This window comes from Eutrigla gurnardus, assembly GCF_963514095.1.
Source record: "Eutrigla gurnardus genome assembly, chromosome: 11".
Taxonomy (NCBI): Eukaryota; Metazoa; Chordata; class Actinopteri; order Perciformes; family Triglidae; genus Eutrigla; species Eutrigla gurnardus.
Window position 1 is genome coordinate 1,452,032 of NC_139925.1, and position 16,040 is coordinate 1,468,071.

At 48.9% G+C, this 16,040-nt stretch overlaps 1 protein-coding gene across 4 annotated transcripts in view; it reads right to left on the reverse strand.

Annotated features, from left to right (window-relative positions):
* The window catches only part of tjap1 (tight junction associated protein 1 (peripheral)), a 37,203-nt gene that overhangs the window by 9,030 nt on the left and 12,133 nt on the right, over window positions 1-16,040 (reverse strand). The window contains exons 4-10 of one of the 4 annotated variants that reach the window (XM_084021429.1): window positions 15,191-15,366; window positions 11,279-11,307; window positions 10,814-10,975; window positions 9,044-9,110; window positions 7,555-7,584; window positions 6,670-6,777; window positions 6,425-6,508 (exon numbers count right to left, since the gene is read on the reverse strand). In XM_084021429.1, coding sequence (XP_083877555.1) covers window positions 6,425-6,508; window positions 6,670-6,777; window positions 7,555-7,584; window positions 9,044-9,110; window positions 10,814-10,975; window positions 11,279-11,307; window positions 15,191-15,310 — 600 coding nt within the window. In that variant the 5' untranslated portion in view covers window positions 15,311-15,366. Of the gene's footprint in view, window positions 1-6,424; window positions 6,509-6,669; window positions 6,778-7,554; window positions 7,585-9,043; window positions 9,111-10,813; window positions 10,976-11,278; window positions 11,308-14,221; window positions 15,161-15,190; window positions 15,367-16,040 lie in introns of those variants that run through there. The other 3 variants (XM_084021427.1, XM_084021430.1, XM_084021428.1) reach the window with 3 other exon arrangements.

Sequence of the window (16,040 nt, forward strand, 5' to 3'; positions counted from 1 at the left end):
TCCTGTCCCTCCGCCCTGTTGCTCGTACAGAAACCGCTGTTTCACCCGAGCGAACATCCATGCCTGAGCTGTTTCCGGAGAAGGACATTGTTTCCGTGGCAGCTTCTGCCACTCTCTTTAATGAGAGGTCCTCCCAGGTCTCTGGGCCTGGCTCTCGTTCCTCCGCTCAGAGCTCTGTGGAGGGGATGGCAGATGGCTCCATGGGATCCATCATTCGTGCAGCCCTGGCACGCCTGCAGCTGGATCTTCAGCAAGCAGAGCCGAAGCCGGCTAGTGCTTTCTTCAGGCGCACTCCGGCTCCTGCCACCTTCACCGTCCCTCCCTCTGAAGAATATCTGAGGGAGTTGCATGCATGCTGGAGAGACTCTAAGGCTCTCTCCCACCTTACAGCAGACGGCCGGACTCTGGCTGCAATGCAGGATGCGGCCAAATTTGGCCTTGACCACATGCCAGCTGTTGAGCCGACAATTGCTTCCCTCATAGTCTCCCCCGACGAGGCCCTGAGGCCAGATGCCAGGTGCCCTCGCCCGCAATGTCGCATTACGGACGACCTTCTTTATAAGGCCTATGGCACAGCAGCCCGGATGGGTCGTATTGGCAATTCACTCTCGCATCTGATGCTTTCCCTGTCAGCTTCCCTGCAGCAGGCTGAAGTGGACGCACCCACCATCAGCCTCAGTGATGCCTCGCTGCAGGCTTTTGCCTTAATGTCGAGGGAAATGGGGCGTCTGATGTCCACTCTCGTTCAGACTCGCCGCCAGGTCTGGCTGGCACAGTCACCCTTGTCCGAAACTTGTAGCCGCTCTGCAGGCACTCGAGCGGACTGTCCAGGCTGATCGTACCAGGCGGCAGTTCTCGGGTCTTAGCAGGGGCATGCCCTCCCCCTCCGGCAGGGCTGGGGGCTCGGACATTTCTCCCAGCAGCAGCTGGACTGCTGGGCAGTGCAAACTCTGGATCCCTGGGTGGTTTCCACCCTAGCCCAGGGTTACAAACTTCAGTTCCGACGACGGCCCCCTGCCTTTGGCCGGGTCAAGATGACGTCATCCACGACCCGGCAAAAAACCTAGCCCTAGATCGGGAGTTATTCGCCCTCCTGACCAAGGGGGCAATCGAGCCGGTGGATCCCCGGCTTCAGCCCAGGGTGTTCTACTCGACTTACTTCCTGGTCACAAAGAAATGCGGCCGGCTGCGGCCAGTCCTCGATCTAAGGGGCCTCAACAAGTTTTTAAAAGTCTTGCCATTCCACATGCTGCGCACAGCAGATGTCCTTCATGCCGTCGCCGAAGGAGACTGGTTCACCTCAGTCGACTTAAAGGACACCTACTTTCATGTTCCTATTGTGCCTCATCACAGGAAGTTTCTTCGTTTTGCTTTCCAAGGCCATCATTTTCAGTTCAGGGTGCTCCCTTTTGGGCTCTCCCTCTCCCCACGGGTATTCACCAGGTGCGTCGCGGCAGCTCTCTCGCCTCTGCAGTCGCAGGGCTTGAAGATCCTACCATACCTGGACGATTGGCTAATTTGTGCACCGACCCGGCTTCAGGCCGCCGAGGACACGGCTCGCCTTCTCTGTAACATGTCTCAGCTCGGTCTGAGGGTGCACTGGGAGAAGAGCTCTCTGATCCCCTCACGGACCATAACCTTCATCGGTGTGGATCTGGACACAGTTACGATGGAGGCCCGGCCCTCGCCTCGACGCGTGGTCGATGTCCTCCATCATCTTTCCTTATTCCAAGGGGGCAAGTTGCTGTCCTACAGCCAGTACCTTTGCCTCTTGGGCAAATTTGTGGCTGCCTCGACTGTCGTTCCCCTGGGCTTGCTGTCACTACGCCCACTGCAGAGGTGGTTGAACAGCTTCCACCTAGACGCCAAGTGGCACAGACACAGGAGGCTCAGGGTGTCACAGCAGTGCCTGCGTGCCCTATTGCCATGGAGGGAGGAGTCATACCTGACGAGAGGTGTGCCCATTGGCTCTGTTCCTGTTCTGCCTCTCCGGATGCCTGCCTCTCCGGATGGGGCGCATTGTGGGAGAACAGGACGGTTCAGGGGCAATGGTCTGCTCGGGACGGCACAGAGCATGTCAATGTGCTCGAGCTACGGGCCGTGCACCTAGCACTCAAGCACTTCCTGCCATATCTGAAAGGCAAACATGTGCTTGTCCGGTCGGACAACACTGCGACGGTCTTCCACATAAACCATCAAGGGGGCACCAGGTCCGCACGGCTACTGCAGGTGTCCCAGGCTCTCCTAACGTGGACAGCCCCTCGCCTGACCAGCCTACGGGCGGCGTATTTACCGGGGGATCGGAATCAGGTCGCAGACTTTCTCTCCCGTCACAGGCCTCCACCAGGAAGGTGGCGGCTCCACCCAGAGGTGGTGCACAACATTTGGGGTCTCTTCGGCAGAGCAGAGGTGGACCTCTTTGCCTCGGAAGAGTCAGCCCACTGCCCACTCTGGTTCTCCTTAATGGAGACGACCAGACCTCTGGGTCAGGATTAGGGGTGGGAAAAAAAATCGATATTGCAATATATTGTTGTGCTCTCTGTCGCAATAAATAAATCGATACACTGACGGCAAATATCGATATTTTGGGTCTACGTTTTTTTTTTAACTTTTCGGCCGGGTTTGATTGCCTATTTACGGGCAGGATTCCGAGCGGCGCGCTAGAGTTCACGGACTCTGGCATCGGGTACCCCGAGGCGGAGGAGGAGGGTCCACCGACGTGACCCGCCGGCTCCCCGCCGGCGCTGCCCTCGTTTCCCCCGCTAGAGCAGCACCGGTTAAAAAATGAGCGTCATGCGCGAATGAAGCGAATAGTCCAAAAATGATCAAGCGGCGCGATACACGCGTCTCACGCGATTGTATTCGCGTCTATCGCGTCCGGTGTGAACGCCGCATAAGCGTGGCCGTGTGCTGGCCGGTGCTGTTGTGAGCTTCAAGCGCTTTTCACACAGCATTGAGGGCATGAAGACCCACTTTTCGGCCGGGCTCGATTGCCTATTTACGGGCAGGATTCCGGGGCGCGCGTGTTTACCGTCCGCCGGAGGGTCCGCATGTGTGGATCCGCGGAGCCGTGTGCTGCCCGGTGTTGCTGTGAGCTCCAAGCGGTTTTCACCCAGCTCTGAGGGCATGAGGCCCGACTTCCCAGGTACTGGATGGGTGAACATAACTCTGCACATAATTGGTTGCATACTGAAATGTGCCCAATATTTCATTTAATTCTGATGTTATTCTTATCTTGTTAGCTATTGTTAAACTAAAACGGGCCCAAGTTTACATAAAACAAGTTGCTACTGACTTTTCAGTATCAGAAAGCACTGTCCTGGTTTACATAAGACATGTTATTAATGTTCATGCACTTTAATGTGTCCAGCTGGACAGTGTTTATTCATTTGTACATTGTACGAAGTTTTGGAATTTATTTTTTATGCATATTTTTTCTTTTTCAGTCACATATCGTGATATATCGTTGATGAAATTTCTTGCAATATATCGAATATCCCAGATATCGTGTATCGTGATATTATCGTTATCGTGGGCCAAATATCGTCACAGTATCGAATCGTGAGTTACCCGTATCGTCCCACCCCTAGTCAGGATGCTCTGGCCCACGCATGGCCAGACAGCCTTCTCTATGCCTTCCCACCACTTCCCCTGATCCTCCAAACGCTTCTCAGGGTGCTTCACCAGGGGCACAGCCTGCTCCTGGTGGCCCCCTTCTGGCCTGCCAGGACCTGGTTTCCCCTGCTGCACAAACTCTGCTGCAGGACACCCTGGCGCCTTCCAGAGAGGACAGACCTCTTGTCGCAGCTGGGGGGTCGGATTTGGCATCCCAACCCTTGCCACCTTCGGTTGTGGGTTTGGCCGCTGCAGGGCCCAACCCGCTGCTGAGCGATTGCATAGAACCCGTCAGGAGAACTATTCTGAGTGCTAGAGCACCTTTTACCCGCCTGCAGTATCAGAACAGGTGGAAACTATTTTCCAACTGGTGTTCAGTGGAGAACGTCGATCCAGTGCACTGCTCCGTGCCTACCATCCTTAAGTTTCTGCAATCGCTCCTAGACAGTGATCGGTCGCCTTCTACACTGTGGCTGTGTGTACCTTCAAACACTGGTCAAACCTCATGCCCCGAAGCGAGCACTTCGCTCCTCTACTTCAGCTGGCCGGCTGGTACCACCATCGCTGAAATCAAACAAATGTCGCTCAGCAAAGTCCAGACTCTTCTCTGTTCTGGCGCCTCAGTGGTGGAACGAACTCCCGACTAATGTCAGGACAGCTGAGTCATTTGCCATTTTCCGAAAAAGGCTCAAGACTCACCTGTTCAGACTTCACCTCGACTAGCATGACCTCCCCCCTGCCCCCCCCCCCCCCCCAAAAAAACAAAAAACAAAAAAACCTTACCTATAGCACTCTGATCGTAGCACTGTTGCTCTTGAACTACTACTTTACTCAGATGAGGACCTAACACTACTTTTAGCTCTTACTTTATCGGCAATGATTCGTTGTGGTTTCCTTGTTTCCTTCTTTTGACAAATGTACTTATTGTAAGTCGCTTTGGACAAAAGCGTCTGCTAAATGACCTAAATGTAAATGTAATGTGGCTGCTATTTCATCGCGGCACGCCAGAGTCGACAATGACACAGTGGGGAGCCACAGGCTGGTGTCCCTCTTCTTGAAAGGGGCGCTGAGATTGCGCCCTCCTAGCGCCCCTAGAGCTCCTGCATGGGACCTGCCCTTGGTGTTGGACACCCTATGCTCGCCACCCTTTGAACCCTTGGCACAGGCAGAGCTGAGGGGGCTGTCTGCCAAAACTGCGTTTTTCCTCGCCATCACTTCAGCAAAACGTGTAGGTGAGCTGCACGCCCTGTCCGTGAGCAATTCATGCCTGAGATGGAACTCGGATGGCTCTGGCGTTACCTTGTGGCCGAACACGGCTTTTCTTCCTAAGGTGCTGGCGTGCTCGCACCTCAACCAGCCTATCCAACTGGCCACGGTTTGAACCCCCATTAGGGGAGGGGGGTGATAACCCTGAGCTGTTGTGCCCGGTACGGGCCCTTAGAGCCTACGTAGAAGCTACTGCAGGCATAAGGCTGTCCGACCAGCTCTTTATCTGTCATGGTGGACCCAGGAGAGGTCGTGCTCTGTCCAGACAGCGCCTGTCCCACTGGATTGTTGACGTCATAGCCTCGGCATATGGGGCGAGCAGCCTCTCTTTACCATCTGGAGTAAAATGCCACTCTACTAGGAGTGTCTCCACATCATGGGCTGTCCTGAGAGGAGTGCCCTTGGAGGTCATATGTGCTGCAGCCTCATGGGCGTCACCAAGCACATTCTCCAGATATTACAGCGTGAATGTGGCTACCCTCCATCCATTGGGCGTGGTTCTCCGCCGGACTCCCTCCACCTCACCCGTATAGGTGGGTATTCCGGATTCCTCGTGATTCTGTTGGTATGAGTCATCCAGTGTTAAGAACTGCCTCTGGCGGTCAGTAAGGATGAAATAGAACGAAAGTTACGACTGTAACTACGGTTCTATGAATCCTGGATGACCGCCAGAAAACCAGGTCACTCAGAATCTCGTGAGCCGCAAGAAGATTCTGTAGGAAGCAAACTTATACCTGAGCCGGGGGTCATCCGAGGTCACAGGTGACTTTGTTGATATTATTACTTGACCTGCGCATGCGCGAGACAGAAGATATCCAGTGTTAAGCACTGACGGTCATCCAGGATTCATAGAACCGTAGTTACAGTCGTAACTTTCGTTTTACAAGCTGGTCCCAAGCAAACGTGACAACTCTGAAACTAATAGAAACCCTCTACAAGCAAACCTTAAAAACATTAGATCAAAAACCTATCAGTTATCACCACTGCAATATTATAAATAAGTACAACTTATTTAATTTAGAAAGTTTTTTACATTATCTGGATGCCTGTCTCATTTTTAAAATATTACATAGGCTGGCACCTCCACCGCTGGGTGAGTTTATACAGCAGAAAAACAGCAGTGACAGGGCAACTAGGGCAGTTACCAGGGGAGACTGTGTTATACAGTATAGACGTAGCAAGTTTGGCCAAACAATCTTCTCAGTACGGGCCGCAAATTACTGGAACTGCCCTTCTACTGAACTTAGAGAAAGCACCAGCTATCTATCATTTAAAAACTTAAGAGATGGATTAAAAACAACCAAAACTGCAATCATCAATAACTGACCTACTTGTGCTGCACTTCTTTGTATTGCACCTATTTTTTATTTCTATTTTTCATGTCTCTTTTCTCTCTCTCTCTCTCTTTTTTCTCTCACAACACAAACAGACACGCACAAACAGACAAACAGACACGCACAAACAGACACGCACAGACACACGCAGACACAAACACATGCAGACACAAACACATGCAGACACGCACAAACACACACACACTTACATCAGCAAACTTGTGGTTCCTAAAGTGCGACTTGTTACATTTGAGCAGCTGGACGGCCAAGTTACAGTCCTGCCTGTACCGCTCCTGGAGACAAGATCAATAGAGGATCAATAACAGGATCAATAACAGGATCAATACAGGATCAATACCAGTATCAATAACATGATCAATACAGGATCAATAACAGTATCAATACAGGGTTATTAACAGGATTATTAACGGGATTATTGAGGATCGGGACTCACGTTGAGCTCCTCCAGACGGTCGATGGTGTTCTTGGCATCCAGCAGTTTGTTGGTTAACTCCACGATCTCCTGGTCCATCGTCTTTTTGTCCCTCTCAACCTTCCGTAGCTGGGGAGGAGCAAGGACAACTGTCAATCAAAAGTGAGGTGGCCAATCAGGAGCCAGAGGTGACAGGAAGCGGGGCTAGATTCAGATTAATTGGGAGTGTAATGAAGTTGCGTTGTTGGGGGGGGGGGGTTATTTTTTAAAGTTTTATTTCAGAATAAACTTCAGACTTCATTCTTTATTTTCAAGTTACTTTATAAATGTAGTTAATTAATTGTTACTATCATAATCATCCTTCTCCACAGTAACTTGCTTTTAATGGTTTACTTAGTGTTGAATTGTTCAAGTTAATGACCCGCCTATTAAATGGTAAATGGCCTCATTTATATAGAGCTTTTCTCCAAAGCTTTACAGGAATGACTGACATTCACCCATTCATTCACACATTCACACACCGACGGCGGAGTCAACCACGCAGGGCGACAGCCAGCTCGTCAGGAGCAATTAGGGTGAGGTGTCTTGCTCAGGGACACCAGGCACTCAGCTAGGAGGAGCCGGGGATCGAACCAGCCAACCCGCTCTACCTCCTGAACTAATCCCCCCCCTAATGCCTATTAATCAATCACTAACTAATAATCAAAGTTAAAACCATTAAAATGATTCCATAAATTAAAAACAATTCACTTCTGTTCTTGAACATTAAGTGAAAACGTATCTGTATTAACTTTAAACTGTTAATAATAATAATAATTGACCCATCGTGAACAGCTGATTCTACACAGGAAACAGAAAGCAGAGAAGAAAAATGAGGATGAAAGAAGAACATGAATGAAACCCAACTGCATGAACCCAAGTCTGACTGACGGCGGCCTGATGAAGAGGAGGAGGAAGAAGATGATGATGATGATGATGATGATGATGAGTCATCCATCACAGAGCAGCGTGAGAAAGAGCAAGAAAGAGAAGATGATAAAACAGGAACTTTGGTTGGGTGATTAATCTCTATTTGGAAATAAACCCTTGCTGTATAATACACTCTATTGCCAAAAGTATTCACTTCCCCATCCCAATAATATAAATCAGGTGTTGCAATCACTTCCACGGCCACAGGTGTATGAAAGCAGCACCTCGGCATGCAGACTGTTTCTACAAACGTGTGAAAGATATATATATATATATATATATATATATATATATGTATATATACAGTGTATATATATATATATCCTATCACAGTACCACGCTGGAATTCATATATATTCATATGAATATATATATATATATATATGAATTCATATATATATATATATATATATATATATATTCATATGAATATATATGAATTCCAGCGTGGTACTGTGATAGGATATATATATATACAGTGTGTATATATATATATTATGATGTATAAACCTGAATGTTAACAAATAGAGATGTACAGATACCACTTTGTTTCAAGTACAAATACTTACTTCAGTACTTGCTGATACCGAGTACTGATATTAATACATAATAATGCATTACAGTTCTAACAATAACTTTGAAAACATTCAACTTTGTGTTTCCTGATACAAACAGAACAGAGTTTGCAGTAGAGATATTAATAATAAACGTTTAGCCTGCTGTCAGTTACACAGCTTAACCCTTATGGACCCGTTCAACTTGCTACACACTGTGACCCTTAGAGGACAAAAATGTCAGTGTCAAAGAAGTGCAAATTGTATGTTAATATATGTATATTTTTGTTTTTAGTGAATTTTTTTAATGATGAAGTCAGTGAGAGAGTAACCGTGGTAACAAGGTCACTGTAAACCGACTGACTCATAGTGACCTCTGACCTCTGGTAACCCATGGCAACCATCCGGCTGCGGCTGTCTGTCCACTTTTCCACAGTTAATCAATAAAACGCCTCAGTGTGTTTTCATTTAGTCATCGATCAGTTCCGATCAATGAGCCACACGATCAATAAGCCTCACTCACATGATGGACAATCATTTCATTTCCTCAGAATATTATTAGATTATATATATATGAAGTCACAACATTTCATCTCATTTATATCTTAGTTATATAAAAATAAATAAAATAATTCATGTTATAACTTGATGCAACGTTTTGTTTGAATAAGTCAGATATGAAATAATTTAAAACATTCAGTAACAAAAGTTTCAATGATTATTTCATTATTTAATGATAATAAAGGCTGAATATTGTATTACATTCTAAATTATGGAACATAATAAGCTTTATGTATTTAATTATATATTCTGCATTCAGGACTCTTATTGGCTGTTTTGTGCTAAATGAGTCGTCTTATCAGAAAGCTTACCAGGGCATGAAGCTTCTCCTCCAGATCCTGATTGGCTCTCTGAGACGCTGTGTAGCTGTTCTGGAGTCTGCAGAGAGAGAGAGTCACAGAAGAGTTACTGCCGAGTCACAGAAGAGTTACTGCTGAGTCACAGCAGAGTCACAGAAGAGTTACTGCCGAGTCACAGAAGAGTCACAGCAGAGTCACAGCAGAGTCACAGCAGAGTCACAGAAGAGTTACTGCTGAGTCACAGCAGAGTCACAGAAGAGTCACAGCCGAGTCACAGCCGAGTCACAGCAGAGTCACAGCAGAGTTACTGCCGAGTCACAGCAGAGTCACAGCAGAGTCACAGCAGAGTTACTGCCGAGTCACAGCAGAGTCACAGAAGAGTTACTGCTGAGTCACAGCAGAGTCACAGAAGAGTCACAGCCGAGTCACAGCCGAGTCACAGCCGAGTCACAGCCGAGTCACAGCAGAGTTACTGCCGAGTCACTGCCGAGTCACAGCAGAGTCACAGAAGAGTCACAGCCGAGTCACAGAAGAGTCACAGAAGAGTCACAGCAGAGTTACTGCAGAGTCACAGCAGAGTCACAGCAGAGTCACAGAAGAGTTACTGCTGAGTCACAGCCGAGTCACAGCAGAGTCACAGCAGAGTCACAGAAGAGCTACAGCCGAGTCACAGAAGAGTTGCAGCCGAGTCACAGCAGAGTCAAGAAGAGTTACTGCCGAGTCACAGAAGAGTCACAGCAGAGTCACAGCAGAGTCACAGAAGAGTTACTGCTGAGTCACAGCAGAGTCACAGAAGAGTCACAGCCGAGTCACAGCCGAGTCACAGCAGAGTTACTGCCGAGTCACAGCAGAGTCACAGAAGAGTCACAGCAGAGTCACAGCAGAGTCACAGAAGAGTCACAGCCGAGTCACAGCAGAGTCACAGAAGAGTCACAGCCGAGTCACAGCAGAGTCACAGCAGAGTCACAGCAGAGTCACAGCAGAGTCACAGCAGAGTCACAGAAGAGCTACAGCCGAGTCACAGAAGAGTTGCAGCCGAGTCACAGCAGAGTCAAGAAGAGTTACTGCCGAGTCACAGAAGAGTCACAGCAGAGTCACAGAAGAGTCACAGCAGAGTCACAGAAGAGTTACTGCCGAGCCACAGCAGAGTCACAGCAGAGTCACAGAAGAGTTACTGCCGAGCCACAGCAGAGTCACAGAAGAGTCACAGCAGAGTCACAGAAGAGTTACTGCCGAGTCACAGCAGAGTCACAGCAGAGTCACAGCAGAGTCACAGAAGAGTCACAGAAGAGTCACAGAAGAGTCACAGAAGAGCTACAGCCGAGTCACAGAAGAGCTACAGCCGAGTCACAGAAGAGTTACTGCCGAGTCACAGCAGAGTCACAGAAGAGTCACAGCAGAGTCACAGAAGAGTTACTGCCGAGTCACAGCAGAGTCACAGCCGAGTCACAGAAGAGTCACAGCAGTCACAGAAGAGCTACAGCCGAGTCACAGAAGAGTTACTGCCGAGTCACAGCAGTCACAGAAGAGTTACTGCCGAGCCACAGTAGAGTCACAGAAGAGTCACAGCCGAGTCACAGAAGAGTTGCAGCCGAGTCACAGCAGAGTCAAGAAGAGTTACTGCCGAGTCACAGAAGAGTCACAGCAGAGTCACAGAAGAGTTACTGCCGAGTCACAGCAGAGTCACAGAAGAGTTACTGCCGAGTCAGAGCAGAGTCACAGCTGATGACCTTTAACCTCGTCACGAGATTGAGATCTGATCTGGACAATCCAAGCCCTCACCTGCGGAACTTGTCCCTCATCTTGTCCAGGTCGTCTCTTGTACGGTTGAGCTCCGCCTCCATGTAGTGACGGCTGCCGTCAAACTCTGCCTCTATGGCCTCCATCTTGTGGGTGGAGAGAGAGAGCCGACGCTGTAGATCCTCATTTTGCTGCTGGAGGATTCTGGGTAATGGTCAGAAGGTCAGAGAGGTCACAGCAGGAAGGGTGATCAACAATCTTTAATGTCTCCAACACTGTTTTTACATTAACTACTTTTATGAATTACTATATACAGGTGAGATACCTGTACTTTTTTGATTACTTCCTACTTCTCCTCCACTACAATTATTCTGCATAACAAGTACTTTAAACATGTAATGTTGGGTCTGATTTTTGTCTTCTCGACTGTAAAGCTGTAAAGTGTTATCAGACAACAACGATAATATTAATAATGATAATAATAATAATAATAGAAAAAAGTCTCACCTGATGCGCTCAGAGTCAGTCAACGCCTCCTGAAACACAACAAACAGTTACAACAACAGGAAACAACAAAACTTCCAACAACCAGGAAACAAAAACAGTTATAATAACAGGAAACAACAACAGTTATAACAACCAGGAAACAACAACAGGAAACAACAACAGTTACAACAACCAGGAAACAACAACAGTTACAACAACAGGAAACAACAACCAGGAAACAACAACAGGAAACAACAACCAGGAAACAACAACAGTTACAACAACCAGGAAACAACAACAGTTACAACAACCAGGAAACAACAACAGTTACAATGACCAGGAAACAACAACAGTTACAACGACCAGGAAACAACAACAGTTACAACAACCAGGAAACAACAACAGTTACAACAACCAGGAAACAACAACAGTTACAACAACAGGAAACAACAACAGTTACAACAACCAGAGGGGTATTCCATCAAACTCGCTAAGTGCAAAGCCGAGCTAATTTCGATAAGCCTCGCTACCTTTAGCGAGAGTTGCGTTCCATCAACGTGACTTGAGGCACTCTCCGCTAAGTAACCATGGGAATTTATCCGATGGTTAGCCTGCCCCAGGGCAGGCTAACCATCAGGCTTACTTTAGCGGGGTTACAGAGAAATCCGTCTGTCGGAAACAACTGTACCAGCAGAAGGTTCCGCCAAGCCTAGTCCTCGTGATTTCGTGAAAGACAAAAAATGACAAAAATGACATATATGAAGTACAAACGGACTATATTTTCATCAAGTGTCTAAGAATACATGCTCGCTATTAAAAAAAATATTAATAAATCATTTATTTCCTGAACACCGACGGGCCATATTATTATCTAAATACATATGTATTTCACATGTTGTTCATCCCCCAGTTAGGTGAGTGGTGATGCACCTGCCCCCACATGCAGGCAGCCTGGGTTCACAACCCGGTGAAGACATGTGTTCGGCTAAAGAAAGAAAGTTCACAAACTTCCATAGTCGGGAATTGAACCGTGGCCGGCCGCGTGCGAAGCCGGCACTTTACCTCTACACTATCCTCACGTTTAGGTAATCCTTGTCAGTATTATATTAGACTTGTTTCTCTTGACGGTACTTACGCATTTAATCGCTTGGCAATTCTTGCCCAAACAGCCTCGCAATTTTTTTCCCGCCATTTTCTCGATGATTCGACATTCACGGTTCTGGTCTGGCTTCATATCCCGTGAACGGCGTAACACACGACAACGTTAACCTGGCTTGAATTAGCCTCAACAAGGCGCGGCTGAAATGTGTTAATGGAACGGGTTTAGCCGCAAGTGGAAGTTGGCGTTAGTTCTAACCAGGCTTAACCAGGTAAGCGCCGCCTTCATTAGCGAGTTTGGTGGAATACCCCTCAGGGTACAGTTATAACAACAAAACCAGGAAACAACAACAGTTATAACAACAAAACCAGGAAACAACAACAGGAAACAACAACACTCTCCGCTTTGAATGACAAACATGTTTATTGTGTCTCTTCTTTAAAAATGTGACGTTGTGACATTTTTATTTTAATATCTGAAGTAAAAACACTGAAGAGGTCTTCATCACTACACCCTTTCCAAGACTTTTCCAGGACTGCTGGTCTCACATGATTGATCACATGATCGATCACACGATTGATCACACGAATGATCACATGAGCAACATGTGACCCATCAGTGCTGTCAGGTCAGTAAACGTTTCCTGTTTCATCATCGATCTGTCCACGTGTGGAAACACCTCCTCTCCCAGCATGCAGCAGGGTTTTACACCATGGATCAGCTTATTGATCGCCTACAGAGTGTAAATCCATGTCTCAGCTACTAAAAGGCCAATCAGATTCCTGTGTTCTGCTGCTGCAGGATTCTGATTATTTGTTATAGACACTTTATCAGATCCTGAAGCCTAGTTGCTGGTGATCAATACCAGCAAGATCACATTCCTGTCACATAACGACTCACTTGTGTGTCATCTCCTGGCCTTTGTACTGTTGCACTCTGGGTAATCAGGGACTGGTGCTGCAGAGACGCTGATGAACTTGGCATCGTTGGTCAGATAGAAACTCAAACTTCTAATAACTCATGATAATTAATTAATCATCATCTCTCAGTTTGTCTCCTCAACTAGAACCTGCTCCTGGTCTCATTCCTCATCCGGTTCTCAGTCCTCATCCTGTTCTCAGTCCTCATCCCGGTCTCAGTCCTCATCCTGGGGTGTGTTCCAGAAAGCAGGCTCGACAAATTCTGAACCTGACCCTGGATTCTGACCCTGACCCTGGACTCTGAGGATGTTAACTCTGAGTAAGGCCTGCCGACTCTACAACGCCATCATCGATGGAGCGCCGATACTATGAGTCACCATGGCAACCGGGAGAGAGTTAGAGATATTAATGAGTTTGTTTATGGAGAAATGTGATCGCTTGTGAGGAAAAACGGAGACAGACAGACAGACAGACAGGGAGGGAGACAGACAGACAGGGAGGATACAGACAGACAGGGAGGATACAGACAGACCATGGTAACTATGGTAACTGACCTAAAGATTAAGTTCACTCTCTTGCTGGAACAGAAAACTCAAGAGTCTCTTGTCAGGATTAACAAACTCAACCCAGCCCTGGTCTCTCCAGATTACAAGTCCTCATCAGCGTGGGTCAATAATGTCATGTAAATGAAAGTTTCCTTCTTTAGACTCGGATCACATAAAACCTTCAGTTCTCTCTGAATTATCTGGAACCTGAACACCAGTGTGGACCTGGACCCGATGAAAACTAGAGAATAACTACATTTAAATACAGAAAGGAGGATGAGGATGAAGACCCCCCCCCCCCCTCACACACACACACACACACACACACACACACACACACACACACACACACACACACACACACACACACACACACACACACACACACACACAAACCTACCTTGATGTGGGTCAGAAGACCCTGATTAGTAACAGGAAGTCTGTGTTTGTGTCTCTGTGGCTCTTCTGTCTCCTGAACCTCCATCTTTACTCCTCTATTCACCCTCAACCCCTCCTCTTTATGCCCCGCCCTCTCTGTGATGTCACCCTGCTGTCCCTCTTGTAGGGGCTGGTACCCGGAGCGGGGCCGCTGCACCGCCGCCACCCAGTCATCCCAGCGCTGACTCCGGTCTGCAGGTGGACCCTCTACCTGCTGCTTCCCGTGGGCATGCCGGCTGTGGCGTTGGGGGGCGGGGCTTCCCGGCTCACTGGAGGGCATCCTGCCGAGTAGCGTGAGGTGGGCGGGGCTCAGGACCTGACAGGTGATCTCGTCCAGAAAGTTGGAGAAGCGGACCTTCTCCTCCAGAACCTGCATCCTCCAGTTCCAGTCTGTCCTGGAGTCCAAGGCCCGCCGCGAGGCTGGCGCCCGCTGGTCCGACCGGTCCAGAGAGCGCGTGGGTGGGTGGATGGCGGCGCCGTGCCGGCCTCTGCTGTCATCCAGCAGCTCCACTGACTTTGATTTCCTGATGATGTCATAGGCGTGCTCCACACCCAGCGAGGCCGGCTGCTTCAGGATGCCCTTGGGAGGCGTGACAGTCTGCGTGGCGGTCTGCGTGGCGGTCTGGGTCCGGTGGTGGCCCTCTCCTCTGGGCCCACGGGAGGACGAGGGTTTCCTGGCTGCACAGGAAGGACTCGTGGTAACGCCGACCGCCATGGTCCTGGTCCGGGTGTGCCGGCGGCTGCTGAAGAGCGGCGATGTGATGAGCTCGAGGCTGGAGAGGCTGGAGACGTCCAGCTCGCTGTCGGAGAGTGGCGAGGTGGCGACGCCATGCTGAGAGCCGCTGATCTGTGGCCAGTGAGCGGCGGCGGCGGGGGGGTGGGGGAGGTACTGCAGGGGGGGTGGAGGTGTGTCTAGGCGGTGTTGGTTTACCTGATTGATGTCGGGTTGCAGTGCAGGTGGAGGCGGAGCCATGGGCAGGGCGTGGCGCGTCTCACGGTGCTGCGGCGGAGCCTTGCGGTACGGCTTCCTGGCCGGGGCCGTGCTCGCCATCCTGGATGCTACTTCCTTCCTCGCTGCCAGTCCGCCGGTGTGTCGGTCCGTCAGTCCTGCAGCAGAAGAAGAGTTAGACAATGCCGCAGACGCTCGCCGCAGACGCACGCCGCCAACCTCCGACTGCAACTGGACTCTGTCACCGCCGGCTCTCTCTCTCTCTCTGTGCAGATCAATGTCGTTGCCCCTCATCAACATCAAACACGCCTCCCTCCACACACACACACACACACACACACACACACACACACACACACACACACACACACACACACACACACACACACACACACACACACACACACACACACACACACACACACACACACACACACACACACACACACACACACACACACTTTCCAGAACAGGAAGTGCCGCTCTATTGAGCTGAATGAGGCCAGCGTTAGCATGTCAGCGTTAGCATGTCAGCGTTAGCATGTTAGCGTTAGCATGTCAGCGACAGCAGAGCTCCCTGAACATGAATAAAATAATAACATAATAATTATAACAATAATAATCCTAATAATAATAATAGACTCAATCCAACATGTTGGTCTGTCTCTAAACACGACTTCCTGTCTGCCTATCTGTCTCACTTCCTGTCTCACCTCCTGTCTGTGTCTCGTTGGTTCCTGCTGAACACTTTAAACTTCATCAATATTCGGTTTGATCAGGTCTGTTAGGGACTATTTTCAGCAATGGATGGATCCAGGGGGTTGACTCCAGG